Below are 26,861 nucleotides of genomic sequence, written 5' to 3'. Positions count from 1 at the left end.
AAACCTTATTGTACTGTTCTGGAAGGGAGTTCTCTTACAAGCCAAAGAAAAAATTTTGGACCAAAAGATAACCAATTATTTATTCCGCAGATAAAAATGAAATTCCTATTTGTTCTTCCACTCCTAATAACGACGATACTTGCTCAAGGATTTGGGGGAGCCAGCGACGGTTTGGCAGGATTTGGAAATGTGGCTAGAGGATTCGCAAATATAGCCGGAGGACTTGCAGATGGTGCTGCCCAAGCTTTTTCAAATGTGGCACAGGGAACCGTCAACAGCGTTGCCAATTTTTTACCCAAAGTGTCAGAGCTTGCGAACGTCAAGAAATTTGACGATTTTCTGGTGGGATTTTCAGGACTCCTAGCCCATTATATTTAACCAATATTTAAATTGTAATCCTGTTTGCAGGAGCAAACGGGACAAGCTATTTCCGAAGCAGATCGAACCTTCCGTGAGGGCATCTTTGCCGCCACCAAGAATCTGGTGGATGCTGGAAACCAAGCCTTTGTAAATGGTATCTTCACCTTCCATATGGCAGTCAATGCTTTTGCCGATCTGACCCGCGAAGAGTTCATCAAGAAGTATACCGGTCGGATTCGGTCGTCGGAATCAGAGTGAGAAGAAAAATTTTGGATCAGTCCCCATATTTATAGATGAAAACCTTCAATAATTTCTTGCTTTAAGTGCGCATACTGCTGTCAGCAACAAGAAGGTTGACTTTTTGGATGATTCACCCGCTCCGGATTCCTTTGATTGGCGGGAGAAGGGAGGCGTTAGCGCGGTGAAGAATCAGCTCACTTGTGGCGCCTGCTGGGCCTTTGCCACCACCGGGGCCATCGAAGGTCACACATTTGCCGCTACGGGCACTCTGCCTGATCTTTCCGAGCAAAATCTGATCGATTGTGGTCCGCGAGAAGACTTTGGCCTGAATGGATGTAAAGGTGGATTCCAGGAGGCAGCCTTATGCTGGATCTCTGAGAATCAGAAAGGAGTTTCGCAGGCCGAAAGTTATCCATACGTCAACAGTAAGGAATCATGCAAATTCCAGCCAAACGAATTGGGTGCCCACGTGAGTGGATTCGGGGTAGTTCCTCCCGGAGACGAGGAGGTGCTGAAGAGAGTGGTGGCCACCTTGGGGCCCGTAGCCTGCTCGGTGAGCGTATCCAATAGCTTGCAATTTTACGGGAGTGGTATTTTTAATGACGAAAAATGCAACGAATTAGACTTGGCTCACTCGATCTTGGTGGTGGGCTATGGTTCGGAGAATGGAAAGGATTACTGGATCGTCAAGAACTCTTGGGATACTACCTGGGGCGAAAAGGGCTACTTCCGCATTAGGCGCGGCAAAAACCTTTGCAAAATCGCAGACGAGTGTTCGTACCCAGTGGTTAAAAACTCTTAAATTAAATATTTTGTATTAACAAATAAATACAACATTACTTCAAGCAATTTGAACTAAAACGTTTTTAATTAGTTAATTAAATTAAAATAGATAACATTGAAAACAAACATTCGGGTTGGTCAGCTGGAGTTATAAACTAACTATAAATAAGTTGATCAACTATAAATATTCATGGTCTTCAGTAATATATTAACCCATAGTCACCTAATTTAGATAAAAAACTTGTTTTCCCAGACAGATGGGGGCTTCCCCAAGGGAAACCGAAGAAGAAATAAGATTATTTACATCTGAAGATCTTCTGCATATTGGAAAAAATTGCTGCTTCGAATTAGCTACTGTTTTATATTTATTCATAATTTGCTTAAATATAAACACACACAAACAGAATCCATTTGATGTGATCTGAAATGTTACTAGGTGAATAGGGTTAGTTTTTAATATGCACAATTAATTTCCATTTTTTGAAGGTTTCTACATATGTAAATTTATACCTAATCAAGCTGTTTCAAAAATTAATAATAATTAATTCGGACACACTGTCACACTTCTATCGTCAAGAAAGATTATTTGATTTATTTCGATTAGATTTTTTGAAATCCTGTTTTAACGGCGGATTTGATTAAGTGAAAACGGAACTTAAGCGTGTTAAGCTTTTAAAATTGAATTTTTGCCCCCGTGCGGTTCAGATTCTCTCGTATTACTTAATTTACTCGAATTTAACGACGGGTTTTTGGTTGAGTTCCGGTTTTTCCAGAAAAGATACGTTATCAAAGTGACTTGGAAAGGGATTAAAAGTGTTAATTGCAAACGAGAAACTGAATGCGACGAAATATCAATGCACCCAGATAGAAACAACTGAATGCGTAATCGTTGCTGACATAAGAGCCAAATAATCAAGATTTATATTCCCTATTTTTTATTACTCGTTTATGCGGTGTTTATCTGCTCCAAACTAGATTTTGTTCTAAATTGTTCGGTGTTCTCCCATATATTCTATACCATCTTACAGAGCGCTAATGAAGCAAGACGAGTTCCCAAACAACTTGGCGAATATCGTCAGATAGCACACATCAAAACAGTTATAGCACATATAATCAACGCGTTTCGATTTCTGTATAATTCCGAGTCACTGGACTTGGGATTTATGGATATGATTGGGCCGGGTGGGGGCGAGGTTGCCGAGTTTATAGCCTGAAACTCACTAGTCTAATAGCTATATAAGCTCCATCCGCCAGTCGAGCCAAAAACATTTGTGTGGACCGTGTGATCGTATAAGGTTAGTCTATTGGGTGCGATTAATGGCGATTATTCGCTCGGTTTGCTTGATTCGCTTATGCATATATATATATATATGTATATATATATATATATAAATCAACTGCATCGGCTGATAATTACCACAACGCAAAGATCAACCGTATTTCCCCAATTAGCTCATCATTGCAATCTCTAGACCAAGAGAATCCGCGTCTTATAAGTTACCAATTAATCGTTTCTTTCGAAGATCAGAATGAAGCTTCTGTTGGTTCTTCCACTGCTGGTGGCTGTAGTATCTGGCCAAAGATTCGGAGGTTTTGGAGGGTTTGGAGGCCTGGGTAACAATCCAGTGGCCGGAGCTTTTCAAAATGCAGCAAGTAACATTCAGGGTGCTGTAAGCAACATTGCCAGTACTGTGCCGAAGGTGCCTCTGCTGTCAAATGTCCAGAACTTTGGTGACTTCCTGGTGAGATGTCTAGAGCTGCTTCTGTAAAACACAAAACTAAACTTTAATTTTATTTGCAGGCTCAATCAGGAAAGACATACCTCTCCGCTGCTGATCAGGCTCTGCACGAGGGTGCCTTTGCAACCACCAAGAATCTGGTGGAGGCCGGAAACGAGGCCTTCGCCCGAGGAGCCGCCACCTTCAAGCAGGCCGTAAACGCCTTTGCTGATCTGACCCATGCTGAGTTCCTGAAGCAGTTGACCGGTCTGAAAAGGAGTCCCGAAGCTAAGTAAGTGCTTAATTCTCAACTGCAGACAGAATAAGGTTATATCATTTTTATTTCTTTCCACAGAGCTCGTGCTGCCGCTAGTCTGAAGGAGGTCAGCATTCCACCAAGTCCCGTTCCAGACTCCTTTGATTGGCGTGAGCACGGAGGCGTTACTCCTGTGAAGTTCCAGGGAACTTGTGGTTCCTGTTGGGCCTTTGCCACCACCGGAGCCATTGAGGGTCACACCTTCCGCAAAACCGGCAGCCTGCCAAATCTCTCCGAACAGAATCTAGTCGACTGCGGTCCTGTGGAGGACTTTGGTCTAAATGGCTGCGATGGTGGTTTCCAGGAGGCCGCATTTTGCTTTATCGATGAAGTGCAGAAGGGCGTGTCTCAGGCTGGCGCATATCCCTACATCGACAACAAGGACAAGTGCAAATACGACGGCAGCCAATCCGGTGCCCACCTTGAGGGATTCGCCGCAATCCCGCCCAAGGACGAGGAACAGATGAAAAAGGTGGTGGCCACTTTGGGACCAATTGCCTGTTCGGTTAATGGCTTGGAGAGCCTGAAGAACTATGCCGGTGGCATCTACAACGACAATGAATGCAACCAAGGGGAACCGAACCACTCAATCCTGGTCGTCGGTTACGGATCAGAAAACGGACAGGATTATTGGATCGTCAAGAACTCGTGGGACGACACCTGGGGCGAGGCGGGCTACTTCCGTTTGCCACGTGGCCTGAACTATTGTTTCATCGCTGACGAGTGCTCCTATCCTGTGGTTTAGGAAAGGAATCTGAAATATATAAAATTCTTAAAAGGATTTGCAAACGTTGATTCCTTCGATTTTTGAATAAAACGAAATAATAAAAAGTAATTTAAATTAAATGACTGAATGAAATTTTTACTTAAAATATAATTCAATAATACCTTATGAATATAATTCAATCAACCTTTCTCCTGTTTCGTAACGGAAAATATCGCTCAATTTTAAATAAAAGAAATCTCCCCAAGCTGCGTTGCCAGATTAAGTGAAATGATTTGATGGTCGACAACTTGAATAAGTATCGATAGTAACAATCCACTTAAGATTTTATGTAAATTTAAATACATTTTTAGTTAATCGGTTTTTGAATAAAGTATTCCCCAAATTTGTGAAACACATCCTACGAAAACAAGAATAACACGTAAATTATTACTAATGCTTACTACTATTTTATAAAAGTTATTATAATAAGTGTTTTCTTCTTTAAGATTTTTAAAATCAAGCCCTTGTTTGAATTTTTGTAGTATTTTTTAGTGAAACATTACCGTTGGTTAACAGTTTTATCACCATCTGGTAACACTGCCTGAGACAACAATAATAGAAATAAATTAACTCAATTGGCGAATTAAACTATATTAGGCGCGGCGTGACGGAGGAAATTTGATGAATAGCAGGCGGCGATTGCCATGACGAATGGCGGCAGTGCGTCCCATGGAAGGCCACCGCGCAACAGTGTTCCGGCAGGTGTGTCCGCTACAGAAGCGACGTTCTGGTCAGAAGAGACCAGCCCACTCTTGGGAAAGTGGGCGTTGTCACCAGACCGCGAATCTAAAGCCCCGGATCACCTGTCTTTGTCCCATTGTATGTGCTAATCAAAGTTTCCCCTTGTCCCTCCCTTTCCAGAAATGTACGCGATAGTGCATGTGCATCGCGACTAATCCAAAGAGTCCCATTGTGGTCATAACGCATTTAATAACCAACCCAGCCAGAAAGGCTAATCGTGCCAGATCCAGAGATCCTCTAGTGACTGCATCCTCTCCAAATCGTTTAACCTCTCCCAACCATGGACGAAGATATCCTGAACGCTGTAGAGTCCATGTTTGGCAAGGATGTCAAGATTGTGGATTGCGAGACTTCCTCCTCGATGCAGCAGGAAGAGGTTCTACTGGTCAATGGAGTGCCAGTAAAACTTGACGGCCTGCCGGCGGATGATGCCAGTGCCATCAAGGCTGCTTTGCTAGAGGGCCAAATGCCTTCGGTGGAGCATTTAAATCAGCTACTCTTCCGCGCCGGATTGGCCCAACAACCCATCGAGGTAGAGACCTCGTTGACCGTGAAGTCCTCGTTGACCACAACGGAAGAGGTGCTAGTATCGCGAAACGGACAGATTTTGGATGAACGCACTGTGGAGACAAAGGAGAACTTTAACCACCAATCACACCAGAAGGAGATTTGGCATCCTGTCAAGCAGCAGTCGGCCCTGGCTCGTGCCACTCCCGAGAACGCCCTCAAATACCGAACCGCTTCGAATTCTACGTTCGCCTCACAGGCCACGGACTCAGACGAACGTCCGCCTGATCCATTGGGTCGACAGCTGAACCAAACCTTCTCGAATGCTTCTCTTATGTCCAGCAGCTCGGCCATTACTGGATCTGATCAGGTCATCGGATCTGTTTCGTCCACTACAATTGGGGACAAAAGCTCGAATATAAGCAGCTGCGACTCCGGGCATGATGGCCTCTTCCACAGCGTGTCCATGAGTGCGCCCTGGTCACATCCACGTGACACTTTGACCGACTCCTTGTACTGCGACATTCCTAGCTCCGCAGATGAGGCGGATGCCGTTTCTATCCTGGTTAGTTCTGTAGTGCTTGGTATTTTCCGATAAACTAATACTTTGGCCGCTTTAGAACACCCACTTGCAGATCACAGCGCCATCCGATTGCCAAACATCGTCTGTTTACCCCAAAGACATACCCAAGGAGGGCAGCCTTGATTCGCTAGTCAGCTTGTTAATCAGTGGCAGCGATGAGGTTGTACAGTTTGCCATTTTGACCTCTGCCCGTTTGTTTTTTCCGCCTCATGAGCTAATGTCAAAAATCATTGCCAAGAGCCAAGGAAAGGAGGATAACCTGATCTGTCTTCTAAACCGCTGGATAAGCTTTTGTCCTGGAGATTTTAGCTACGAGATACTGCTCCAAGAGCTGGAGAAAATGCGGAATGTCAAAGGAATGCCTGCCTTTTTGGATGGTATTTCTCAATCTCAAGCGGAACGGGCCGAAAAGGGAAGAAGCCAACTGCAGTATCTGCTGACCAAGCAATCTTCAGCAAGCTCCTTAGGACGTCAAAGCAGTATTAAGTCACTGAAACGGTTTGCAGCCAATGTCTATAAAATAGACAATGTACTCAACAATGTCAGCAATGCTTTTGAAATGGCACACCAACTGTATGCCATCGAATATGCCTATCTGTCACAAATACGCCTCGAAGAGTTTATTGAAATACTGGAAAGAGATGAGCTAAAGTCATGCATAAGCCAAACCAAGGCGGGTACCTTGGGTTCGAATTTTATCAGCCGGGTGACAATCGACAGCTATGTACAGTGGTTCAATCAGCTGAGCTTCTTGACTGCCACGGAAATACTCAAGGTAAAGAGCTTGAATTAATACAGAAAAAACTAAATTGAAAGTATAATTTACCCCTTAGCTTGGCAAAAAGTCTCTGAGAGCACAAATGATTGACTTCTGGGTGGAGACAGCTCTAGAATGCTTTAACACAGGCAACTTTAACAGTTTGATGGCCATTCTAACAGCATTAAATCTGACTGCCATAGCTCGTCTAAAAAAAACGGTGAGTCTTCTTAATTAAGACGTTTATGGTTTAATTTAATATCGTTTTATTTCTCAGTGGGCCAAAGTTCAAACGACAAAATTCGAGGGCTTAGAGCATCAAATGGACCCCAGTTCGAACTTTCTCAACTACCGATCTACCATGAAGGCAGCTGTTTGGCGCTCTGAAAGGGATACGGCCAACAAAATCGAGCGAGCCATTATTCCGTTCTTCTCGCTGTTCCTCAAAGACTTGCATGCCATTAACGAGAGTCATAAAACGAAGTATTCCAACTTGCTTAGAATTCAAAGTTCGAAATTAACCATAACCATTTGCAGGCTGGCCAACGGCAATCTTAACTTTGAGAAGTGCCTCCTTTTGGGCACCCAATTGCAGAACTTCAATAAATGGCAGCGTCTCGATTGTCCCTACGAACAGCTTGCCAATGTGGTGTCCTATCTGTTGAAGGCGGAGGTGCTAACCGAGGATCTTTTGATGAAGGCCTCCTACGAGTGTGAGCCACCTGAGAACGGCGAGGAAAAAGATCATTACAAGACGCTGAAGGCTTCAAAAAAATCGAACACATAATCACCATTCATTAACGACAATCCTCGGGATAGTGCAAAATAATATACAAGAAAAGCAATGCAATAAACCTCGCACACCTTTGTTTGCGTTCCATTTTCACATTTTGCATTTGTATCGCGATACAGCAGTAACAATAATAACTCTTACACTTCCATTGTGTTTGTTAATTTGTACTTAAGCTTAGACGATGGTATATATTTATTTTCAATCAATTTATATATACAAGAGACAGGCATTTAATTAGAAACACCAAAAATATGCTTACAATTACTAAAGTAATGTTTTAAATGTTGTATTTTAGCAGTTATATACCCCCAAAAAACACAAAAATAAAAGACTTCAATTAAGCATGAGCGTTCCTTAACGAATGGTAGCGAATTTCTGGAAATCGACAGTACCAAATTTTCCGAATAACTCAAGTGGGTAATGTTTTCCCTCAACGGGAGCATGAATACGTATCTGCCGCATATGTGTGTCTCTGCCATTCTGATGATTCGAGATCACAGCAATCTGGAGCATAAAGGTTCGAATGGATTTGACGTTCCCATCCTTGATTGGTATTTGCACCCAGCCGGTGGGTTCGGTGAGATCCATTACCTGCAACTCTTGTAAATCATTGAAGTTCGTCCCGGATCGTATGGAGATCCTCGATGGAGTGTAACTCTCGTCTAACTTGTAATCCGTGTATATGAAGATCTGACTAATGTTGGTACGCTTATGAAACTGAATGTTGACGAGGTGGGGAAGCTGTCCGTCCGATTGCCAATAAGTATCCATGATATTGTCCCGCAAACGCTCCACACCGAATCCTGGTAAACCAAAAATTATATTAAAAATTGTACAAAAGATCAGCACAAACTAAAATTACCCGGCTTGCAGGAGGAGAGGCTCCAAACTGCTTGTGCCCCCACTTCTCGCACGAATCCTAGCCTCTCCTCGGCCAAAGGATCCTCTTCACTGCTCGGCAAAGGATTTGCGGCTATATCCTCATCCATTGAGGCTGCCATTGCAGCAAATAAAGCTGTAGGTTTTTCTAAAGATAAAATATATTTAACACAAAACTGTTTGAGTACGCACAAATAAATGTTTTGTTTGATTACGTGGTATTTTCTTTTTCCCTTGATTGGTCACACTGCGCGCCCATGTGCGATATTGTCAACAAAAGTAATTTTATAAATAAATAAAAATGGTTCGTAAACTCAAATTTCATGAGCAAAAACTGCTCAAAAAGGTGGACTTTATCACCTGGAAGGTGGACAATAGCGGCAAGGAGAACAAGATCCTCAGGCGCTTTCATATACAAAAGAGAGAGGATTACACGAAGTGAGTTTTAACCGGGAACTGCATATTTCAACCGAAGTAAAACTTTTCTAATACCTTGTTAGGTACAACAAACTATCTAGGGAGATAAGGGAACTTGCAGAGAAGATAGCCAAATTAGACGCTTCAGAGCCTTTCAAAGTGGAAGCCACAACCATGTTGCTAAATAAGTTGCACGCCATGGGAGTTTCCAATGATCAGCTAACCTTAGAGAGGGCGGCCAAGATATCAGCCAGTCACTTTTGCCGGCGTCGCCTGCCAGTGATCATGGTGAAACGTATGTTGTATACCCTTACATTACTAGGTTTCTTATAATTTAATAATTTTCTCTTACAGTGCGCATGTCGGAACACCTGAAAGCTGCCACAGACCTTATTGAACATGGTCATGTTCGTGTGGGTCCTGAAATGGTCAAGGATCCCGCCTTTCTGGTGTCTAGAAACCTCGAGGATTTCGTCACTTGGGTAGATGGGTCTAAGATCAAGGAGCATGTACTGCGCTACAATGATTTGCGTGATGATTTCCAAATGTAGACATTAAATTTAAGATCCCAAACAAACGTAGACTAAAATTTGTAGCAGACAATAAAAACAACTGAAACTTTGTTAAATAATCATGTTCAATAACTTTATTACATTTTATATAATAATGTTTAGATCTCATTAATATTCATTATTAAGGAGCAAATTGCGCCAAGGGCACAAATGCGCCGACACGCACATACATATACATATTTATTTTAACCTGATCCCCGAAATACCGATCTGCTCGGAATTATTCCATATTGGCGGTTCATAGTTGGATTATGCTCTATTAGTTTTTTACCCTCACTTCGCTATCTAAAGTCAATCTTTTCAAAATACAATGCGGCGTGTGAAATACCTTTAAGATATTAAAGTAATATCAGTTTTGGAAACAAGTGAGAGAGCCAGCGGAGTTACACAATAAATTATAAGATACCAGCGTGGATTGATCGATCGCTTTATTTATAAAACAGGATGAGTGTGGTTGGGGACTAAGGTGCAGGCAGGTGCATCGAACGGTTGAGCGGTCTAAAAAGTGATTATTGAACAGAGTTAAAAGTAAGGTAGATGGCAGTTACACAAGTCAATTCCAGCCAGCATCAACATAAGAAGCAAATGCATTCGAAATGGTTCTAATAGTTATTTTAGGAGTGCAATACAATTTCTGAAGTTTTTAGAGTCTGACTGCTCGTCGTGCATCTGACTTTGCGAAAAGAAATCTAAAAGAACAATGGATTTCCGTTTTAGCAGTCAAAAGTCTTTTTCTTGTTGTATAGATATAGTTATCTTTAAATATTAGTTGTATTATTATTTCTTTTTAAATACGCATAAAAAGTAAATATTAATTAGTGTTAAAATAAATAGCTAGTGGCATTAAAATTAGTTTCGACTTTGGCTGCGGCCCATACACGATTTCATTTCCGCCTGCCCAAGGCCTAGAAAAAATTTCACATGAATAACTTCATAACAATATAAAACAAATTAATAAAAAAGGATTTTCTACATTTGTTCCTCATCTTCATTCAGCGGAGCTTACTGTTTGCAAACAAAAAAATACATTCATTCAAAATTCAATTACATTCTTTTGGCTTTTGAGTGTGCTCTGCTCTGTGTTCTTTATATATAGTATGTTCTATATGTCTGTTCTTCGTTTACAGATGGTTCTCCTACTGTTTCAGGCTTGCGTGAACAATAAATTCTTAGGCTGGATATATGCATTTATATTCAAAATAAATATTCAATCGCATTGTATTAATCACTACAATATTTTCCGTAAATTTCGATTTCTTGTTCTTCAAACATGTGCAAATAGTAATTAGCCGTATATGCCCCGATGAACACCTATACCCCACGACCTACAGAAAAACTTTCGGTATATGTTTTGTTATGTTTCCATAGATGTCTTAATGCGCAATCATGTAGAATAGTGTTGCTTCGACCAAAACTGCGCCAAGCGCCCGTTGGCCCGACTGTTCCACTGCTGCCACTTGGATGCCATTCAAAATACCCTGCCCGCCGCTTAGATTACAAGCGCCATGTCCTTTTTGCTGGGCAACTGCACCCGCTTGCCCTGCCACAGCGAGTTGTGTATTGTGAAGGCATCGATGGTCACGGTCAGATGCTTTGTATGCACTTGCGAGAAGCACTTGCCTCCTGAGTTATATCTGCAAGAAAGGTATGTATTAATTTTAGATAGTCAAATTATAATATATATTCTAGGCACTTACTTGAAGAACTTGTCGAACATGACTTCATCGACTTGACTAGGTCCAGTGCCATACAGCTTGGTTACCTGATCCGTTTCGGGCTGGTAGCTGTATAGGGCACGGAACTGGCAGCCCGCGTCTCGGAAGAGTACCAGGAAGTGCTTCGCCTCCGAGCGCGCAATCTTCTCGAGCACTTTCTGTTTGGCCTCGCGGTTAACAACGCCGGGGAAAACACAGTATTCAACGGCGTTCAGGATAATACCACGATTTGATTTGGCCGCTGGTTGTTTATAGAGTTTGGGACCTGGGAATGCATATTAAACCAAGTCAGAAAAGGAGTTTTAAAACGATAAGCATATAGTTTGGATATTTTATACTTTTTAGTGGCAATGGCAAGCTTCTATATTGTAAAATCTTCTATCAAAATGCAAGCTACGTGCAAAATTCAATACTAACGTTGGGTGAATCTACGGGATTCACTGTTTTAGTTGGGAATACTAAACAAAATTATAAAATGTATTTTTCAAATAAAACACCCTGACAAAAATATTAAATTAACAACTCTTTGAAGCTGGCTTTAAATTTCTTATGCGTATAAATTAGTTATAAACCTAGAATTAAAAACATTCAAAAACAAATAAACACTTAAATATAGTGCTTGCAATTTTGTCTTTAGTATTTCATAGTGAAGCTGTTAATCGGGCCAATCTGGTTTTGGGATTAGAAAGCTTTTGTGGTGTCTTTAAATCACTAAGAACATATTATCGGGTTACATTTGACCATCGAAAGTCGTGGATTTGACGACGCTAGGGAACGTAACAAGTGGACGAACGAAGAATCGGATTCTACAGACTGTCGCAGCCCTCTAGAACTTGTATATCTATGTAGAACTCATATGTATGTCGAATAAACAAAATGCAATCTGTACAAAAGATGCCAATTTGTAATGAATGAACAAACCGAAAAAATAAATCAAAAAATCAAAACTTTGAAATCATAATGAGGCGTTCCAACTTAGGTAGTACAGATGCAGGTGATGACCAATGGTGTATGGATTGGTGGAAGGTGATTGATTATATAACTGAGGATTGATTTGAAGTATTTGGTATGGCTTGAATGGTTTTTGTTTGTTTTGAAGACGAGAGAGAGAGATACAAACCCGAATATTCCATGTTCAAATTCGGAGTTAAAGAGAAATCGCTGGATCCATCATCAAATCCGCGACGTTTCGATATCAAACCTGGCGGCAAAGAGCCCGGTCCAGAGGGAGATGGCATATGCCTACCTGAAGCGCCCATTCCCATTCCAGGCGACGGAGCACGCCTCGGCGGAGTGGCGCGTCCCAGTCCCGAATCTGTGTCTAACCGGCAAGCAAGAGATCAGGGTGGAATCCATGTCAATCGAGGCATTCAGCGGGTGGTCACATGCACAAAACAGATCGGATCGGATCAGATCAGAACGGGATCACCCAAGTCCATGCAGATGGTGAAACCAGTCGATGGATGCATTTTTTTTGTTAGTCACCAGTCACGAAGATGGATGGCGCGAGCGATGAGTTCGTTTTATTTGGTTAATATTTGATTGTTTTTTATATTGTTGGTTGGTTAATTTCAAGAATCATTTTAAGACAGGATTGAGTTGAAAGAAAGAGAAATAAAAGAAGAGAATGTGTGCACAAAATTTAGTTAAGCAATTTCGTATATCTCTTAATAGCTAGTTGATCATGATCTGGATTAAAATTGAACAAATGTACTGATTAGTGTTGGCGGTGCAGATGTTTTAGTGAATATATTTGTGCTAGTGTATCCCATATATCTCACAAATATTAAATGTTGGCCCAAACCATTTGCGAATATAAAGCTGTAGAAACCAACCCAATCCCCAAAAATCAGCTGACGAACACAAGAAAGCTTGAGAAGGGACCAGACCACCACCACCACCGCATCATCGTTAGGAGCATGGAAAGCCGAATCATCGCAGTGAAGGTTTATAAAATAAAATCGCAATACAGCAAATAATAGTATATTCAAATATGTACATAAAATGAAGACAAGAGTACAGAAAAAAAAGAAAGTATACAGATTACTTATCACCAGCAAAGATACCAGAAACCAAAGTACAATCACAAGTTAAACCAAAAGATACCACTAGAAACATCCGAAATCAATAGAAAGTAGCAGACAGGTAGATATACTTAGTTGGATAGAGAGTAGAGTAGAGTATGGGATAACAGAGAAAGGTAACAGGCAGGCAGCTTGATTGTTGCTGCTGTGGAACGCTTCTTACCGCACAGATTCATTAGCGAATTGGACTTTCGGCCCCGGAAATTAAGCGTGCTGCCCTTAGCGACGGAGATACGCGATAGAGTGCGGCCCCTTTCTACGCCGGCTGGCTCTGAAATCAGGTCAAGTCAGGTCACGAAAGACGCGAGCCAAGTGCATCATCAGTATACAGGTGGAACACATTCTTATTCTTATTCATTCGCAATTCGTTAACACAAATGAATGGGTGGCACAAAATGAGGTACAAATATCGTAAATCAAACTTATCTCCCAGGCCCCCCAAAACCAAAAATCCATCATCAAAATAGCAGCCCAAAAAACCAGGTAAATCAAAGAAAAAAAAAATAATAGTTATGTATATCCTCAACCGCGCCTCTGGTCCACTTTTTTTGAGCTCAGGTGCATTTTTTTACTGGCAGTGCATTCTGGATTAGTTGAGGTTGTATGCAGTTAGCTGTTAGCCATAAATCAGTAGGTTCAACAAAAATTAAAACATGTTAGTTATTGAAAAACTATAAAAAAAAAATTGAAGCGCTCGAGCGTTAACTCTCGTTTCATTTCTTAGCGTGTTCGAATGCGAATTTTGTGAAAATAAAACAAGGGAAAATAAAAATGGGAACTAAGTGGGCGTGTTATCCATCACCAACCTCTGGAAGTTTTGTACGATCCCCGTCGTCCAATCGGAGTTGAACTTGTACTGGGATAATCATCGGGTGACTCTGTTTGAACGAGATTAGTTGTTAAGGCTTACTAATTAGATTGACAAAAATCCATAGTTATTTTTTAAGAAAACTTAGATCTACAATTACGTCGAGGTGCAATTTAACTCGTTAGATTTTAGGTCCCATTTACCAGAAAAGTATCAGAAAACAAAATAACTTAATGTGTAACTAATCATGCTTAACTTAGATAAAACTACGAAAGATGAAATATAAGACAATGCAATGAGGATAAATAAAGAAAAACATAAATTACCTTTTACAGTGAGGGAGTCTTGCGAGCCCCTGTAGTAATCTCTTTTCATTGAATTTGAGCTTAGTTGACCGTAGCCTGTTCAGTTCAAATTCAAAACGAAAACAAAAAGTCAACAAATTAGCAGTGGTCAGAGGGGTAAACCATATAAATAAGTAGGTAAAGCAGGTCAAACAAATTTAAAAACACAGAAATAATATAGTAGTTTTTAAAATAAATCCGGCACGCCGAATATCTTATAAATTTGGGATCCATTATCCTGAGTTGCAAATTTGGTGTAATAAAATCGGTAAGCTGCTCACCGGTTAGATTCGAGCTTGATCCTTTTTTGCCTCGACTAGAGATGCTCGAAGCCTCGCTGATGTCCACGCTAGCATCGTCCACGTGAATCGTCTTGGGCCTGGGGCGAGTGGTGCGCTGCTGCCTCAGCCGCGGAGTTGTTGAGGTGGATGAATGTGGCTGCAGTTTTACATGCAAATCGGGCCGATCCAGGGTTTTACCCTATATGAGAAATCCATGTTTGAGGATATGACATTCTTTGTTAATTTTAATGATTTTCTACCTCTCGTTCGGCCTCTTCGATGGCTTTCTTGAGTCTGTGCTGCTCTAAAATGGCCGCTCGCCGCGCCATTTGCTCCTCTTTCTTTCGCGATCGCTCCTCCTCCTTCTCGCGCTCCTTCTCCCGCTTTTGGGAAGACTCTATCTCTTTCCGCGCCTTGGCTTCCTCCTGCTGTTGGCGACGTTGCAGGGACAGCAGCATGATCTTCTCCTTCCGCCGTTCCATCTCATCTACAGAATCCTGTGAAGAAATAAATGTATATACTTAATAGGGAAAATGTTGAATATATTTTTTATTCGTGATCTTACAGGATCCAAATTGGTGGAATCTGCTCCGATGAGCAGAGCCTTATTCTTGGCTGCCTCTGCATTGTTGCTGTTCTGCTGTAGACGCGTAGGCGACATCGGCTGTTGCAGTTGCTGTGGTGGCTGATTGGTAACATCCTCCAAGTGGCGACGTTCGTTACCAGTTGGTGACACTGCTCCCGTAACGGCCAGCTGGCGCAGTTGAATAGGCGGCTCATCGGTGTACTTGTTGTATGTGGCATTTCCTGGGGATTTGACACTGTTGGAGTTGTTCAGGCCATGGATGCTGTGCCTGGTCACTGGCTTGCTATTGACATCATCACCACCGAATCCAATGTTGTTGTTGTTGTGCAGCTGACTTAGCGATTCACGTTTCAGGGTCGCTTGGTTATCGACACTGTCCCTACTACCTGGAGGCGCCTCCTTTTTGGGCGATCGTTTAGCCCGCAGTGGGGGCTTTGGTCGCTTGGGCTGTTCATCGTCGAAGGAGATATAGAAGCCCTTCTCGGGCGGCTGGTCCTCGCCGCCGGATGCCGCTGCCATTGCACGGGGGTCCTGGAAGCTATTGGCTTGAATGGAGGGACGGGAAGGTGAGGGTATGCGGTAGGTGAGATTGCCGCTGGTGATATTCAGCTTGTTGGAAATCATCTCCCCGCTGTCGTAATCCTCCGAGCTACTGCCTCGTCCACTGTGACCCTGCAATCGCTGTTGCTGCTGGAGCTGCTGTTGGTGTTGCTGCTGCTGTTGGTGAACGAAATCGGAAATGCGCGTTGAGTGCATGGATTCGATGATGTTACGCTCCAACTCATCCACATCCTCCTCATCCCCAATGAAGCAAATGCTCTGCGGCGCCATCATATCCTCGTGTTGCAGTGGCATACCCATGGGCATTCCCATGGGTTGTGGTGCCTTGGGCGAGCGATTATCGCGCAAATTGGTAAGCGACTGTTGTCGCTGAACGCCATTGGATCCGCTCACCTGACGCTGGGAGTGTTGAGGTGACGCCTGTACCTGAAACAGGTGTTGGAGCTCACCACCACCTCCACCGCCACTGCCGCCACCGTTCTGGTGTAGCACAAAACTCCCAGGACTGGGAGCTCCCGCACTCGAAGGTGGCCTATTCATCCAGGTCTGTTTCTGCTTCGGATGCTGCTGCGTCTGCCAGGCATTCACATCTACCAGAGGAGGCTGGATCTGCTGCTGTTGCTCGTAGGCAGCAGCAGCTGCAGAGTGAGCCCAAGTCCTGCGCTGTGGATGGGGATGAGGCTGAGGCTGTGGCGACGACTCGTGCAGGTAAAAGTGGTTGGTGGGTTGCCCGTAGTCATCGTAAACCACACTGTTCCGATACTGTGGAGCTCCGCCGTATGGCGAGTGGTTGCTATGGTTGTACGCCGCCCCATTGTCGCTATAGATGCTTTGCGGCTGCTGCTGCGGTTGCTGCGGCATGTAGTGGGCGGGCTGCGGCGGCGACATATATTGCCCATGCTCGTTGACGTACTGCATCGGTTGAGGCATGGCCATTGGCTGTTGCTGCTGATGCTGGAGCTGCTGCTGGTAGGGGTCGCGGCTGGGCGGACGGGAGTTGTACGCACTGACTGGGGCGTTATAGGCCTGCGGAAGATGTGGCGATGAACCAAAGCTTTGCTGCATGGGTCTCTGCTGCTGGTAATGGTGATCGGCCAAGTGCTGCTGCGACCCGTAGGTCTGCTGCTGTGGATGCAGTTAGTGGGGATTGCAGGTGGGCGGGTGGCGAGTTGCAGATTTCAAGTGTTGAGTGTCGCAGGCAAACGAAACGTAACGAAACAAGATCGAAAACAATTTGTTAGTTCACAAACGAGCATTAATATATATTTTGGGTTCCTAACAGAACATAATCAAAATCACGATACATTGGAGATTTGCGCTAAAGAATCGGTTTAGTGATTGCTGCCTTTTAACTACATTTAGATTAGAAGTAACAATATCAATGATCACCAAATTTAGCACATTAAACAGTAATCGTTTCTCATTAATTAGGAGCGATCATAATCGCTAATCACATTGTTATAGCAGCTTATCACTAATCAGTTCAGAGAGCTGTAACCAATGGACAAAACCAAACAATAAGCATTCCACATCCATAGTTATTATGCGCGGCTGCTGCTATGAAATTGAGACAGATTGGTCGGGGATGTGGGCGGATGGATTACCTGGTTCAGCATGTTGGCTATCTGCTGAGCCTGCATCAGTTGCTGGGCTTGCAAGTGCTGCGCTTGCATTTGGCTCTGCTGTGTGGCCAGGCGGTGGATATCCTGCTGGATATCCTGCAGATTCATGTTCATGATGGCGATACTTTGCTGCTTATTCCACATCCAGGCGATTAGGTGGTAAGTTAATTGTTGTTTGGTTGGTTAATGGGCGTGTTTTGTATTGTGTAATTGTGGCGTGTGAGTATGTGTGAATGTTGAAGCAGGCACAGATAAAAAATGGGGGTAAAAGAGAGACACAGGCGTTAGACATAAATTATTTGGCACTCGTAGGACTGGTTAGACGGAGAGGAGTTACGTTAATAGGAAACTGTTCACACTCACCTGGTACTTATCTAAGTCAACGGGATCCATGTCAGGTGTACGTTTCGATTCATTGCTCATGGTCTCCCACTTCATAACATCCGGGCATGACTCCAAATCCTCCTGTGTATTCTCAGGATAATTTAACATAAATTTTTATACCAGTTTTTATAAACTCACGACTAATGTCTCAATGCCTACCTTCTCCTGATGCCGCAGCAAAGCCATCTCGATCTTACGTTTGTCTTGCTCAATGCGCCGTCGCTTTTCCTCCAGCTTCAACCGGATAGTTGACAACTTGCTGGCGTTCTCCAGGGAACGCATGTCATCGTCTCCCACATCTAATTGCCAGGCAGCAGGACTCGCAGGCATGCTGCTCGTAGAGGATTTGCGCACTGGCGTGCTCTCAGGATCGTATCCGGTGGTGGAACGGGAATCGTTGTATTGGTCAGGCATCATGCCGCTGTTGCTGCTGTAATCTTTGTCGCTGGAATGTTGCTTATGCCTTGCCATCGGCAACGGGCTCCCTGCATTCGAAAGATTGTTCGACGAAACCGTAGGCACATTGTCGACACTGTTGATAAGAACAAAGGGGATTATGTTATCAATATTATTCAAATTAAAAACACAAGATGTAAGTTAAATGACTCACCTGACTTGCCGGCGCATCGAATACTTTTCCGTTTCGCGATCTTGCTTCTCTGACCCCGAGTCCGTATCATAACCCAACTGCAGCGTACCCCGAGCATCAGCAATCGAAGAGCGAACAGCCACAGCGGGTTCAACTGGATATCCTACACTCGTGTTGGACAACTTTCGTTCCCTGTCACGTTCATATCGTCCTAGCGTATTCAGTTGATCCTGGGAGCCGCCGAAGTTTTCGATGGTCAGCTGAGAATCCTCGCTGGAAGAATTTCTGCGCGAGCGACGTCCTGAAAATTCACAAAAGCATTATTAAATTGACACTGAAAGATAAGCACAACACTAAGTGGACCAGGACAGCTTTGAAGGACATGTAATAAAGCGAAAAGTAACCATAACACGAACTAAATTGCATTCAACTCAACGCACAAATGGATAACTACGTTGGCTACAACGATTCTGGGTCAACAGTGGCAGTGTTGGCTCATACCTGCAAAGCTTGGCCGGCGGCTCTGTTCCCAGTTACTTGGTCGACCCGCAGCGACAAAATCGCCTATTCAATTCGAGAGCAAACCAAAAACGAGGTAAATGAAAAGAAGATAAAATAAATTAAATAAATAATAAATGAAATTAAAGCACAGACTTGTATGTAGCACAAAAACGAATATCATTTTAAATTGTAAATCAACGGGGATTTGGATTCAGGTAATTAACGAGTTCCCACATGGCAGAGTTAATAACACGTTTGGTGGCCACATACAAGTCGGAAAAGAAATAAGAAAAAATAAAGAAAAGAACTGCTAGCAAGCTGGGCAAACCTCTCTCGTCCGCCTTCGACTCGACATTGGTCTTTTCTTTAGCCTGGCGCAAGCGAGCCGGAACCAAGGGCTCCTGCTGCTGGATTTGGAGCTGCGACTGGGACGGGTGTTGCTGATGTGCCTGCTGATGGTATTGCTGCTGTTGCTGCTGCTGTTGCTGATGGAGCTGCTGCTGCTGCTGCGAGTGCATGGATGCGAGTGTGGTGATGCCACGCGACTTGTGCACCACGAAGGCTGCAGGTTGGCGGGGGAGCGGTTGCGATGGTTGGTGGTTAAGCGTGTATGGGTCGGTGGGAGTGAAAAGAAAAGTTACAAAATTGAAATTTAATAATAAACCAATAATATGTTGAGACCATAGTGTCTGTGTGCAAGTCAAAAGCAAACAGAAACGTATACAAATTAAATATAAATAAAATAGATAGAGACATATAATTATGTAACAATAATAAATAAATTACCTTCGGCATGATTACCATCGAAATTATTTGACTGAACCGTCTGGTATTCGTTGGGCGGGGTTGATCTGCGATTTAAGCCACCGCCAAATGAATTCGAGTGCGGAACTAAATGAACGAAAATTCACAGAAAAACAGAAAAAAAAAGAAAACGTAAATTAATAAAATCAATTTGTTCAGCTTGCGAGGTAAATGAACTTGAATATTTCGGTTGGTTATTCATTGACTCGTTGCATCGGAAGCGGGCAAAAGCAAACAGCACAATTCGAAAGCAGAAACAAGGTGAATCGCAGTCCGTCGATGGGTCACAAGTAAGCTGAGGAGAAGTCCCCCATGAGCTCGGTAATTATCCCCAGGGGAAGTCTGTCTATGAGTATCATGTGACCAAAGCATAATACTTTCACTTATTCTTAAGATGAATTTAGGATGATTCTCACACACCACCCAAATGTTTTTAGTTGAATTTGAACAACAAATATCTATGATTCCAATCGGCATTTACATACACACATTTCCCAGTTCACCCATTATTTCTTTCCCAGATTTCTCTGTTAATTAGGTCAAGTCGTTTTCAGTCATGGTGCTTAAAGTATTAAGATGACAAAATGCAGTCTCTAGTTACAAAAATTTCTACTACAATCTGATGAGTTGTGCACTTATTACAGACATTACAAGGCATCTGTGCATCGTGTTAGACATTACTTAGGTACTTATTTTATATTAAAATGGTAATCATTATCAAACAGCTGCATATCATATGATTATCAATCGATTTCCTTGGCAAGACACCAAGGAATAATCAATGAAGCAAACAAACGAACGAACAAACAAACAAACTGAATGTGAGCAGAACAAGCAAAACAAAGAACAAACAAATGGAAATGGTAACACATTCATGAACAAACGAAGGAGGAAAATTGAGATTCGGGAAATTGGGGAAACACAGAAAATGCTCGGATAGAAAATTTGAAGTTAAAACCTTGGAACGGCGGTCGATTCTGAGGCGAGCCTACGGGCGGCTGGTCGAGATCACTGCGCAGATCGGGAATGGGTGTGACGGGCTGTACAGTAAGGCCCCGTCGATGGCAGATCCCGTGCTCATTGGCGCCCAAAGTGCGCCGGGCGATGACATCTGGATATCGTCAAGTCGGGATTGGAGAGCGAATCAATCGAGAATTACATGGCACGTTGATACGTTGAGTTTGTTTTATTTGATAAGTGTGAATATGTGTTTGGTGTGTGTGTGTTTGTGGTTAGGACCAAAATTATTGGTGGATTGTTTGCGGTTACGAGTGGCAAGAGGAAGCGTTTTGCACATAAACAAAGAAAGAGAATCAAGTACAGAGTTGATTTATTCGATTTGGATTGATTAAAAAATGTGGAGAATTTCACTACTTTTTGGTGGGATCAGGTGAATGCTAAGATGATGAATATTACATATGATTCTATGTCAATTTTTTGGTGGACTCGATGGCTTATAAACGAAAACAACCGCAGGAACTATACAGAAACATAAATAAGATTTTGCTAGATTTCTGTGGTTTCACTGACGAATCTCTCCCTAAGAGGTGCTTTGCGGTTGATCTTAAACTTGGTCTTATTTGTGGCGTAATCAACGAAATCTACGAGCTGTGAAGCGCTCTAAATTCCTTGTTACTTATAAAGCTTTCTGTGACTAATTGATGGATGCTTTTACCTTTTGTTGTCTATGTAATAAATTGAGTCATTCACAAATCCAGCTGAATGCAATTCTTAAAGGGCATTTATATATCACCTGGAACTATGACTAACTTCTTTATTCTTCTTTTGATGACCAATTCTTCTTAATAAAATAAAGAATAAAATTGAAAGCAAATCATAGGAAAAACGAAGACAAAACGAAATGCAAACAAGGATACGTCGGATAAACTTGGACAACAATGCATGCCCCGGACTGATATTCAAACACAGGCAGGCCAATCGTTTTTGGGGTGAGATCAGGGTTTTGGGGGATAGATGCGATGCGGTGCAGCGTTTTGGGAATGGGTAATTGATTAAGAAAAGCTTCACTTACCCTGACCATCCATGCCGGGGTAGCAAACACATTTTGCTGGGTGTATCTCGAACAGATTGAACAAATCCGTGAGTAACACTACCAGATTCAGTTTCATTGATCTAAAATAAAACAAAATACCAAAATAAAAAATATAGTTTTATATTACGCAAGTTAATAGTTACCCTCGCATATAGGTCACATCCTCGGGCGTCATATGCATCACGCTATATGGGAGGTGCTTCTGCGAGAAGTTGGAAACCAGCAGGATGTTGTGAATCGAATCCTCGACAGCCGGCAAATAGTTAATCCTCACACTAGTCCACGGCACCACCTTAGGGCAATAGTATGAAATGAGCAGCGCCAAGCAGATGCCATCGCACAGATCCTGGAAGTCCCTTACAGGTGGTATATCCGGCGTCTGCAGACGAGAGCCCTGTGATTAATAAATTAATTTATTGAAAAGCAGGGAACTGGGGAGAAATGACTCACATTATCATCGGGCAATCCAGCATCTACCTCCTTGATAATGCGCTTCTTTAAAGCTGCGCAAGCATGTGAAATCCAGCCCAGCAGAGCTTGCTCATAGGACTGGCCATTGGGCGCTTGATAGTTGTTGCCAGATATTCTTTGGGATTATGAAAATGATTAACTTATATTTTTCAATATCAATCGATGGCCTTACCTTCGTATGGCCGCCATGACGCGGTCACCCGATGATATTTCCTTCGCATACAAAACCATCAACGATTCTATCACAGACATGTGGGCGTTCTGAAAGCGATAAAACCGAACAATAAATTAGAGAGAACCCATAAAGATCAAAATTTAGATTTACTCACAATTCGCAGCGGATTCGTTTGAATTAATACCGTTTCGGTAATGGGCATGTCCGAGGATTCGGCCACGGGAACTCCCTTGCGCGCTAGCGTCTGTATTATTGACCAGTGGTTCATGCTTTGGTAGTTGGGATCTGAGTACAGATTGGACAGCGTCTGGCAGTAGAGCGTGGCATTGCCCAGCTCCACAATGATCTGCGGCTTGAGACGCTCCTGATTCTCATGGTCGCGGTAGAAGGGCTCCTTCAGGTTGTCCGGCACGCGATTGTTGAAGGCCTTCGAGAGCAGCCACTTGACGGAAGCACGTTGACGAGCCTGCAATAGAGCGTTGGGAAAAAAGAGTTAGCATCAGATTGCGATAATGTGAGAATATTCTGTGAAGCAGGTGGCACCCATCTCATTCCCATCCCAAGGCCAAGTTAAGCCTGCGTAATCAATGCTCTAGAATTGCATCCTCTACGTATTGAATGACGGGCCTTTTCTTGGCAATTAACTAGCGCACTCTTAAGTGCTTTTGTATCTGTATCCCTGCCTGTTGCTGCATCTGGCAGTATTTGTATCTGTGCCCGAGTGAAGCCATGCGTACAATCTTCAATATGAGTTCGATAAACTCGCTCGTGTTTGGCTTGGCGTGCGCCGCCAGCCGCCTTCCATTGTTTCCTCCCCTTGAAGCTCTCTTTTCAATTTTGGGGCAATGGCAGGGAGTGGCTGGGAAGTGAAGGGGTTGCTGGTCGGATGGACGATGGTCACTCAGCATGAAAGACTCCACTCGCGGGGCAGTCGTACAGCCTGCCTCTTTTTTCCTGCTCCGTTTTTAGAATCATCTCAAGTGCTGCCATGTTTCGCCAGCCAACCCATTTCTTGTTGCACTCATAATCACAATTCTGCTCTATTCAGAATGGCCTCTTCTTGGTCTAATTGAAACTGGGGAAAAGCAATCTAAATAAATTCTCAAGAGGGAAACTGTCCCTGTTGCAGATGCGGATATTGGTTTGATCGGTAAAATCTAATACAAAATGTGTACCAATTAGTAATATCTCTACTCGAAACTAATAAGACAAATGTTGGTTTCTGATAAGAAATCAGTCTGATAAATAGGTTTAATTTCATTTAAAAGAGAAACTTATATTTGCTATCTTAGAAAACCCATATAGAGTTAGAAGAATTATAATAATGAAGAAAGTAAACATAGAGAAGCCGACACCGGTCAGCAGTTGAAGATTATTTTTAACAGGAGATAAGGTAAAACTGAGAGAGTATACATAGCTGGAATTCATAAAAATTAAACAATCCATTAATTCTCATTTTGCTTTCGGCATGCTTGTCGTATTTGCTGCAAGACTTCTGTGGTGTCTTTATTATTTGCTTTCATTCCATAAATTTCAAACGAGTTTCTTACAAAATCGTTGCATGAAGTCATCAATAACTATGTCAGAGAATCTCATCGAAGTGGTTCAATTCTTTTGTATACCCATAACCAGTCAGCAAATTTTTGTTTTTAGGGGTCGTTTGGATTAAAAGCTTACTACAAAATGCCAGAAATAATTTAAGCTGGTGGAGGTTGAGGGAAAACTGGATGGATGTTGGGGAAACAATATTGGCGTAGGTCGTAGACCGACCAGCTATGCGAATTGGTCAACAGGTGGAGGGAAAACCTGTTTGCCCAGCTAAGCGCTTTCCACCAAAAGCCAGAAACTGTCCGCAACATAATTTGAATGGCCAACGAAACGGAAAAACTCTGGCTGCACTTTGCATTGACTCGAATCGAAAAATTTCTGAAACTCAAATTTCAAAAGACCATGTAAACAATTCGAAGAAAAACAATAAATGAGTGCTGGTTTAGACGCCCACTATGAATGAAGCAGAGATGGATATATCGCATATTTTTATTCAAGCATATACACAGAAAAAAAACATGATCTAATTTCAAGAATTAGGAAGTCGTAATTATTGAATTTTTAGTGATAAATTGGGGTGATTAATTTGGTATTTTCTGTGGAGCAATATAAAATGTTACTAAACAATTAGTTTGAAGTATGAAGTCAAATGAATAGCAGATACATTATATGGCTGTTTCAAAAACAATGACACAAAATTCCAAATCAACATTTCAGAATGAATAATATGTATTTTATAATTATTAATTGTTGTCCCTTATTTTGAATTTAACTTTATTTTTTTTGCTGACTTTAAAGACTAATTGCTTGAATGCTTTTTTCTGTCCAAACATATGCTTGTAATAAAGTTTCAGTTGCTGGTGGTTTTCAAATGTCACAAATTGAAATTGGCGCGGCTTTATGATTTCATTATCTATCCAACTGTCGTTTTGTTTTTGGCATTCCAGAGAATGGGCAACGATTGCTGCGGCTAAATATAACAGAGAGTGCCGACGAAGGAAAGCGTTCAAGAAGAGAGCTTACCGCTTGAGTCAGCAGCTTGGTGTTTGGATGTTTGAATGGGTTTAGCTTTGAGTTATGGTCGGTAGCTAGCTAGCTGTTTGTTTTTGCTGCCCAAGAACGAGACTCCAACACGACTTTTTAGGGAGTTGTCTAGAGGAAAAGTCGGTGTACTATGTACACGCAAGGCCCCAAACCGCGGAGCAGAGTGTTAACGTTTCTCCCTTTTAGCCTGCCTTTCGCATGCGTAAGCCGTTTTTATATATATATATTTTTTTTTCATATTTAACGATTAGGTCATGCAACAGCAGCTAGCTCGAAAGCGAGAAAAAACGATAACAAATGCCTAATCGAAGGGGTATAAAGCAAAATTTTCCGGCTTTGGTTTTCGTGCTGCAGTTTTATGAATGGAAGTGGCTGGTATTATTTTCCGATCAGCACAGCACACCCCACACAACTACTACCGGTTGTGGCTGTAGTTGTTTGCATTGGCCATCGAAACCAGTCGAATGGTAAGTAGGTGTCGGTCGCATATTAAGCGTCAAGTTGGCCGGAGCGGCATTACCTCAGCGCACCATTTTGGCCAAGAGAGTAGGTGTTAGCCAGCTTCGCCTATGTTGGAATGTTAATGAGTGCTCTTTTCTCAAGTATGAGCCTCGTTTTATGAGTGACTTTGGATTCTCTTAGTGGATTACTTCTTACCTGTCGTATTTCCTGTGTTTCGACATCCATGCTGACGGATTTTCCTGCGACGGACTCCGGCTCTCCGACGCCCGCCACTTCACTTTCCGAACTTTTTGCACTTTTCGCACTCTTTGTTTGTCCACCACAACACACTGCTTTTCCTTTTAACGTTTTTTTACTGCGTGTGTGTGTGCTCGTGGAGTTTTCCTCACCTTAGGGGATTTTCACTTGGAGCCTAAACACGGTGCAAGAAAAAAAACAGGATTGGCACTTTGGCAAACAACTTGGAAATCGAAAACAGAAGAACTAATTGCGCACACGCATTGGCTGCGATTGTTTTCAGGGGGCGCGGAGAGTTAAAAGGGGGGAGGAAAGGCAAGCAGGCTGAAAGAAAATGTGAATCATTCACAGAGGGCGACGGTGGGTGTTGGGCAGGGGGTGGTGCTGCAGTGCGACAATAACAGAGAACACTTTACAGTTGTCTGTTCGCTTTTCTCTAGATGCTGCTGCATCAGCTGTTGCGATTTGGTCGTCTGCCAGAGCCGTTTACGCACTTTTCACCTCGTTAGAGTCTTGAACCGCCCATCCATAGCATAATTAATGTTTTCCCAATTCGTTTTAAGCCAGCAAGTTGCCGATATTCTTTGGGGAACCGCCGACTTTAGTAAATGAAAACATTTTCCTTCGCCTCGCACTGTTGTTGTCCGCCGCCCGATGTTGTCTCTCTTTTGCACTCGCTACGCTGGCAATGCTGCTGAGCGACACTGTTAGTGTTGTGCTTCTCACACACACGGCGAACGAGTGGTGACCGAAAAAGCTGTGTATGTGCGCGCGGGTGTATGTGTGTGAGAGTGAGTGTGGGGCCTACGCACATTTGGGATGTTTTTCGCACAGATTTGCCGAACCGACTACTTTCGCATTCATTTCACACGGTTCGTGCTCTTCCCCGATGCATTTTTCAACAGTTTTAATACTATTAATTGTCCTTAAATTGAGGAAATCACGGGCACCGATCTGCTCTAAAATCTTACAAATTTTCATGTGAGCGATGGAACACAAGCCGATGGTTATGCGGTGCAATCGGTGCAGTTAGAAATTGTGTAATCGATATTTTCTCAGAAAACATCGATTACTTTTGTTTTTAACTTATTTTCCATTTTTTAAAACTATCATCACTACAAAAATACTTTATTTTATATTCAAACATATTGTTAACGTTA

The 26,861-nt window shown here is 42.7% G+C and overlaps 6 protein-coding genes across 51 annotated transcripts; 4 read left to right on the top strand and 2 right to left on the bottom strand.

The window, feature by feature from the left end:
- The first annotated feature begins 93 nt into the window (after positions 1 to 93).
- Positions 94 to 1,429, top strand: LOC108112093 (procathepsin L-like). Its single transcript, XM_041819693.1, has 3 exons — positions 94 to 342; positions 409 to 614; positions 685 to 1,429. Exons 1-3 carry the CDS (start codon positions 97 to 99, stop codon positions 1,400 to 1,402), a joined length of 1,170 nt encoding a protein of 389 aa, XP_041675627.1. The 5' UTR covers positions 94 to 96; the 3' UTR covers positions 1,403 to 1,429.
- A 1,136-nt stretch (positions 1,430 to 2,565) lies between these two features.
- On the top strand, positions 2,566 to 4,252 carry LOC108113362 (procathepsin L). Of its 2 annotated transcripts, none has more exons than XM_017223928.2 (4): positions 2,566 to 2,678; positions 2,912 to 3,125; positions 3,185 to 3,393; positions 3,457 to 4,252. In XM_017223928.2, the coding sequence occupies exons 2-4, from the start codon at positions 2,913 to 2,915 to the stop codon at positions 4,160 to 4,162; spliced, it is 1,128 nt and encodes a 375-aa protein (XP_017079417.1). In that variant the 5' UTR covers positions 2,566 to 2,678; position 2,912; the 3' UTR covers positions 4,163 to 4,252. The 2 variants fall into 2 exon arrangements, with proteins under 2 accessions (XP_017079417.1, XP_017079416.1); XM_017223927.2 differs by having other exon boundaries at positions 2,636 to 2,678; positions 2,907 to 3,125.
- A 454-nt stretch (positions 4,253 to 4,706) lies between these two features.
- LOC108112680 (ras-GEF domain-containing family member 1B) lies at positions 4,707 to 7,906 on the top strand. Its single transcript, XM_017222871.2, has 6 exons — positions 4,707 to 4,885; positions 5,045 to 5,996; positions 6,052 to 6,789; positions 6,848 to 6,991; positions 7,049 to 7,254; positions 7,309 to 7,906. The coding sequence occupies exons 2-6, from the start codon at positions 5,205 to 5,207 to the stop codon at positions 7,556 to 7,558; spliced, it is 2,130 nt and encodes a 709-aa protein (XP_017078360.1). The 5' UTR covers positions 4,707 to 4,885; positions 5,045 to 5,204; the 3' UTR covers positions 7,559 to 7,906.
- On the bottom strand, positions 7,739 to 8,650 carry LOC108112681 (anaphase-promoting complex subunit 10). Its single transcript, XM_017222872.1, has 2 exons — positions 8,427 to 8,650; positions 7,739 to 8,367 (listed from the first exon to the last, which is right to left on the bottom strand). The coding sequence occupies exons 1-2, from the start codon at positions 8,563 to 8,565 to the stop codon at positions 7,919 to 7,921; spliced, it is 588 nt and encodes a 195-aa protein (XP_017078361.1). The 5' UTR covers positions 8,566 to 8,650; the 3' UTR covers positions 7,739 to 7,918.
- Positions 8,651 to 8,674: 24 nt separating this feature from the next.
- LOC108112682 (U3 small nucleolar ribonucleoprotein protein IMP3) lies at positions 8,675 to 9,491 on the top strand. Its single transcript, XM_017222874.1, has 3 exons — positions 8,675 to 8,881; positions 8,944 to 9,155; positions 9,215 to 9,491. Exons 1-3 carry the CDS (start codon positions 8,745 to 8,747, stop codon positions 9,409 to 9,411), a joined length of 546 nt encoding a protein of 181 aa, XP_017078363.1. The 5' UTR covers positions 8,675 to 8,744; the 3' UTR covers positions 9,412 to 9,491.
- On the bottom strand, positions 9,480 to 26,688 carry LOC108112678 (patronin). 45 transcript variants are annotated; one of them, XM_017222825.2, is made up of 24 exons: positions 26,673 to 26,688; positions 25,660 to 25,876; positions 22,565 to 22,876; positions 22,408 to 22,496; positions 22,215 to 22,350; positions 21,908 to 22,158; positions 21,744 to 21,844; positions 20,670 to 20,822; positions 19,694 to 19,798; positions 19,236 to 19,469; positions 18,908 to 18,970; positions 18,428 to 18,707; positions 17,977 to 18,349; positions 17,797 to 17,907; positions 17,416 to 17,562; positions 15,230 to 16,936; positions 14,925 to 15,161; positions 14,665 to 14,863; positions 14,366 to 14,440; positions 14,038 to 14,109; positions 13,395 to 13,502; positions 12,268 to 12,468; positions 11,130 to 11,412; positions 9,480 to 11,066 (listed from the first exon to the last, which is right to left on the bottom strand). In XM_017222825.2, the coding sequence occupies exons 2-24, from the start codon at positions 25,687 to 25,689 to the stop codon at positions 10,922 to 10,924; spliced, it is 5,412 nt and encodes a 1,803-aa protein (XP_017078314.1). In that variant the 5' UTR covers positions 25,690 to 25,876; positions 26,673 to 26,688; the 3' UTR covers positions 9,480 to 10,921. The 45 variants fall into 45 exon arrangements, with proteins under 45 accessions (XP_017078314.1, XP_017078312.1, XP_017078313.1 ...); XM_017222823.2 differs by having other exon boundaries at positions 26,514 to 26,683; XM_017222824.2 differs by lacking the exon at positions 26,673 to 26,688 and adding an exon at positions 26,196 to 26,490.
- Between the last annotated feature and the right edge of the window lie 173 nt (positions 26,689 to 26,861).

The sequence above is a fragment of the Drosophila eugracilis genome, unplaced genomic scaffold, assembly GCF_018153835.1.
Source record: "Drosophila eugracilis isolate 14026-0451.02 unplaced genomic scaffold, ASM1815383v1 contig_90, whole genome shotgun sequence".
NCBI lineage: Eukaryota > Metazoa > Arthropoda > Insecta > Diptera > Drosophilidae > Drosophila > Drosophila eugracilis.
Note: the sequence above shows the minus strand (reverse complement) of the source record. Positions and strands in the feature narration are given on the sequence as shown.

Coding starts and splice junctions, on each gene's coding strand:
- LOC108112093 (XM_041819693.1), top strand. CDS start 97: ATGAAATTCCTATTTGTTCTTCCACTCCTAATAACGACGATACTTGCT. Junction 343..408: donor AGAAATTTGACGATTTTCTG/GTGGGATTTTCA, acceptor TCCTGTTTGCAG/GAGCAAACGGGACAAGCTAT. Junction 615..684: donor ATTCGGTCGTCGGAATCAGA/GTGAGAAGAAAA, acceptor TCTTGCTTTAAG/TGCGCATACTGCTGTCAGCA.
- LOC108113362 (XM_017223928.2), top strand. CDS start 2,913: ATGAAGCTTCTGTTGGTTCTTCCACTGCTGGTGGCTGTAGTATCTGGC. Junction 3,126..3,184: donor AGAACTTTGGTGACTTCCTG/GTGAGATGTCTA, acceptor TTTTATTTGCAG/GCTCAATCAGGAAAGACATA. Junction 3,394..3,456: donor AAAAGGAGTCCCGAAGCTAA/GTAAGTGCTTAA, acceptor TTCTTTCCACAG/AGCTCGTGCTGCCGCTAGTC.
- LOC108112680 (XM_017222871.2), top strand. CDS start 5,205: ATGGACGAAGATATCCTGAACGCTGTAGAGTCCATGTTTGGCAAGGAT. Junction 5,997..6,051: donor CGGATGCCGTTTCTATCCTG/GTTAGTTCTGTA, acceptor TGGCCGCTTTAG/AACACCCACTTGCAGATCAC. Junction 7,255..7,308: donor AACGAGAGTCATAAAACGAA/GTATTCCAACTT, acceptor AACCATTTGCAG/GCTGGCCAACGGCAATCTTA.
- LOC108112681 (XM_017222872.1), bottom strand. CDS start 8,565: ATGGCAGCCTCAATGGATGAGGATATAGCCGCAAATCCTTTGCCGAGC. Junction 8,368..8,426: donor CCTCTCCTCCTGCAAGCCGG/GTAATTTTAGTT, acceptor TTGGTTTACCAG/GATTCGGTGTGGAGCGTTTG.
- LOC108112682 (XM_017222874.1), top strand. CDS start 8,745: ATGGTTCGTAAACTCAAATTTCATGAGCAAAAACTGCTCAAAAAGGTG. Junction 8,882..8,943: donor AAGAGAGAGGATTACACGAA/GTGAGTTTTAAC, acceptor ATACCTTGTTAG/GTACAACAAACTATCTAGGG. Junction 9,156..9,214: donor GCCAGTGATCATGGTGAAAC/GTATGTTGTATA, acceptor TTTCTCTTACAG/TGCGCATGTCGGAACACCTG.
- LOC108112678 (XM_017222825.2), bottom strand. CDS start 25,689: ATGGATGTCGAAACACAGGAAATACGACAG. Junction 20,823..21,743: donor CCCCGGCATGGATGGTCAGG/GTAAGTGAAGCT, acceptor GACGATATCCAG/ATGTCATCGCCCGGCGCACT. Junction 17,908..17,976: donor TGCTGCGGCATCAGGAGAAG/GTAGGCATTGAG, acceptor AATTATCCTGAG/AATACACAGGAGGATTTGGA.